The 2,684-nt window shown below is 36.7% G+C and overlaps 1 protein-coding gene across 1 annotated transcript; it reads right to left on the reverse strand.

Moving 5' to 3' along the window:
* Nucleotides 1-201: 201 nt before the first annotated feature.
* On the reverse strand, nt 202-664 carry LOC103001279 (cytochrome c oxidase subunit 5B, mitochondrial-like). Its single transcript, XM_057538567.1, has one exon. It carries the CDS (start codon nt 662-664, stop codon nt 275-277), a length of 390 nt encoding a protein of 129 aa, XP_057394550.1. The 3' UTR covers nt 202-274.
* Nucleotides 665-2,684: the final 2,020 nt, after the last annotated feature.

Genomic DNA, 2,684 nt, shown 5'->3' on the forward strand with positions numbered 1-2,684 from the left:
TGTTTAACATCCATGTATTTATGTTTTTTGCACTTTTTATAGTTGCATTGTAGTCAGAAATGATGCTTAATACGATACCAATTTTCTTAAATATACTGAGACTTGTTTTGTGGTCTAGCATGTGATTTATCCTGGAGAATATTCCATGTGCACTTGAAAAGAATGAGTAGTCTGCTCCTTTTTTTTTTTTTTGGGAGGACGAGCCAATGTAATGGCTAGTCTTTATTGAAAGAAGAAACTTTACATCACATTTTGAGTGAGTTAGTGCAGGGGATCAGTGGGCCAGCTGGTGGGGCACCAGCTTGTAATGGGTTCCACAGCTAGGGCATCGCTGGGCCTCGCCTTTGTGCAGCCAGAACCAGATGACAGCACTGTTGTCTTCTTCACAGATGCAGCCCACTATCCGCTTATTGGTGATGGAGGGGACTAAATTAGGGTCTTCCTTGGTACCGGAGGCTGCCTTTGGGGCGAGCATATTGTACGGGTCCAGTCCCTTGCATGCAGCCAGCATGACCTCCCTCTCCAGCCCAGTGGCCTGCTCATCATCAGTAGGAACACCGCCTCCAGACGCCATAGAGCACGCCACGGAGACTCCACTGGGACTGCTAGCCCTCAGGGCCTGCGCGGCCAGGGCTCCAGCTCCGCGGAGTAACCTTGAAGCCATCACGCCAGCTACAAACACCAGCACTTCCGGGAGCAGGCTCCAGAGGCAGTAGTCTGCTGCTTTTGGTTGAATGTCCAATAAGTCCATCTGGTTGTTAATATTTGCTTCATCCATTTAGGTGCTCCTATGTTGGGTTCATATATATATACAATTGTTATATCTTATTCTTGGATCTATCTCTTTACTATGTAATATTTCCTTCTTTCTGTCTTGTTATAGTCTTCATTTTAAAGTCTACTTTGTCTTACATAAATATTGCTACCCTGGATTTCTTTAATTTCCACTTGCATGGAATACCTTTTTACCATCCCTTCACTTTCAGTCTGTGTGTGTATTTAGATCTGAAGTGAGTCTCTTGTAGGCAGCATGTATTTGGGTCTTGCTTTTGTATTCATTTCTCCACTCTATGTCTTTTGATTGGAGCATTTATTCCATGTACATTTAAAGCATTATTGATAGATATGCACTTATTGTCATTTTGTTAAATTTTTTTTTGCTCCTTATTTCTCCTTTCTCTCTTCCCTTGTGATTTGATTACTCTCTTTAATGTTATGTTTGGATTCCTTTCTCTTTTTTGTCAGTGTATCTATTATACATATTTGGTTTGTGTTTACCATGAGATAGGTTTATATACAATTATTTTAAGTTGCTGATCCCTTAAGTATGAATGCATTTTAATAACCCTGCACTTTCACTACCCCCACACGTTTAATGTTGACATCATATTTTACATCTTTTTGTTTTGTGTATATCTTAAACTACTTGTGAATATAGGTGCTTTTATTACTTTTGTATTTTAATGTTTCTACTAGCTGTATAAATGGTTGATCTACTACTTTTACTATATATTTTCCTTTATGAATGAGATTTTTCCTTTTGTAATTTTCATATTTCTAATTGTGGCCTTTTCTTTTCTGCTTAGAGAAGTCCCTTTAACATTTTTTTTAAAATTTGCATCCATTATTTATTCATTGGTTTATCCATTCAACACATTTTTTCTTTTTTTTTAACATCTTTATTGGAGTATAATTGCTTTACAATGGTGTTAGTTTCTGTAAAACTAACTTCATGTTGCTAAATTCTTTTAGCTTTTTCTTGCCTGTAAAACTCTTTATCTCTTCTTCAAATGTCAATGGTAGGTAGCCTTTGCTGTGTATTCTAGGTTGTAGGTTTTTTCCATTCATCTCTTTAAATAAATTGTGTCACTCCCTTCTGACCTGCAGAGTTTATGCTGAAAAGACAGCTGATAGCCTTATGGAGTTCCCTTTTATGTAACTTTTTGCTATTTCCTTGCTGCTTTTAGTATTCTCTCTTTATCCTTAATTTTTGCCATTTTAATTACTTTGTATCTTGGTTTGGATGTCTTTGGGTTGATCTTATTTGGGACTCTTTGTGTGTCCGGGTTTTCTATTCCCATTCCCAAGTTATGGAATTTTTCAGCTATTATGTCTTCACATATATTTTCTGCCCATTTCTCTTGCTTCTCCTCTGAGTCCCGTACAATGAAAATGTTAGCATGCTTGTTATTGTCTCAAAGGCCTTCTAGACTTCTAAACTGTCATTTCAATTTTTCTTTTCCTTATTCTGTTCAGCTTGTGTGATGTCCACTACTTTGTCTTCCAGTGCTAATCCATTCCTCTGCATCATGTAATATACTGTTGATTCCTTGTATTGTATTTTTTATTTCAGTTACTGTACACTTCAGCTTTGTTTGACTCTTTTATATTTTCTAACTCTTTGTTAAAATCTTCTAACTTCTCACTGTGTTCATCCATTCTTCTCCCAAGCATCTCTATGATCATTTTCTTGAACTTTTTATTGGTTAGATTTCATATCTCTACTTTATTTAGTTCTTATCTTGGGTTTTATCTTATTCCTTCTTTTGGAACATATTCCTCTGTTGCTTCATTTTGCCTAATTCACATTTTTATTTCTATATATTTGGTAGTTTGATTACTTTTCCCAATCTTGGAGGAGTGGCCTTTTTAGGAGACATTCTATGGGGCCCAGAAGCACATTA

Source organism: Balaenoptera acutorostrata, chromosome X (genome assembly GCF_949987535.1).
Source record: "Balaenoptera acutorostrata chromosome X, mBalAcu1.1, whole genome shotgun sequence".
Classification (NCBI taxonomy): domain Eukaryota; kingdom Metazoa; phylum Chordata; class Mammalia; order Artiodactyla; family Balaenopteridae; genus Balaenoptera; species Balaenoptera acutorostrata.

What these genes read in the sequence shown, in the direction of transcription:
- LOC103001279 (XM_057538567.1), bottom strand. Translation starts at nt 664, where the DNA reads ATGGCTTCAAGGTTACTCCGCGGAGCTGGAGCCCTGGCCGCGCAGGCC.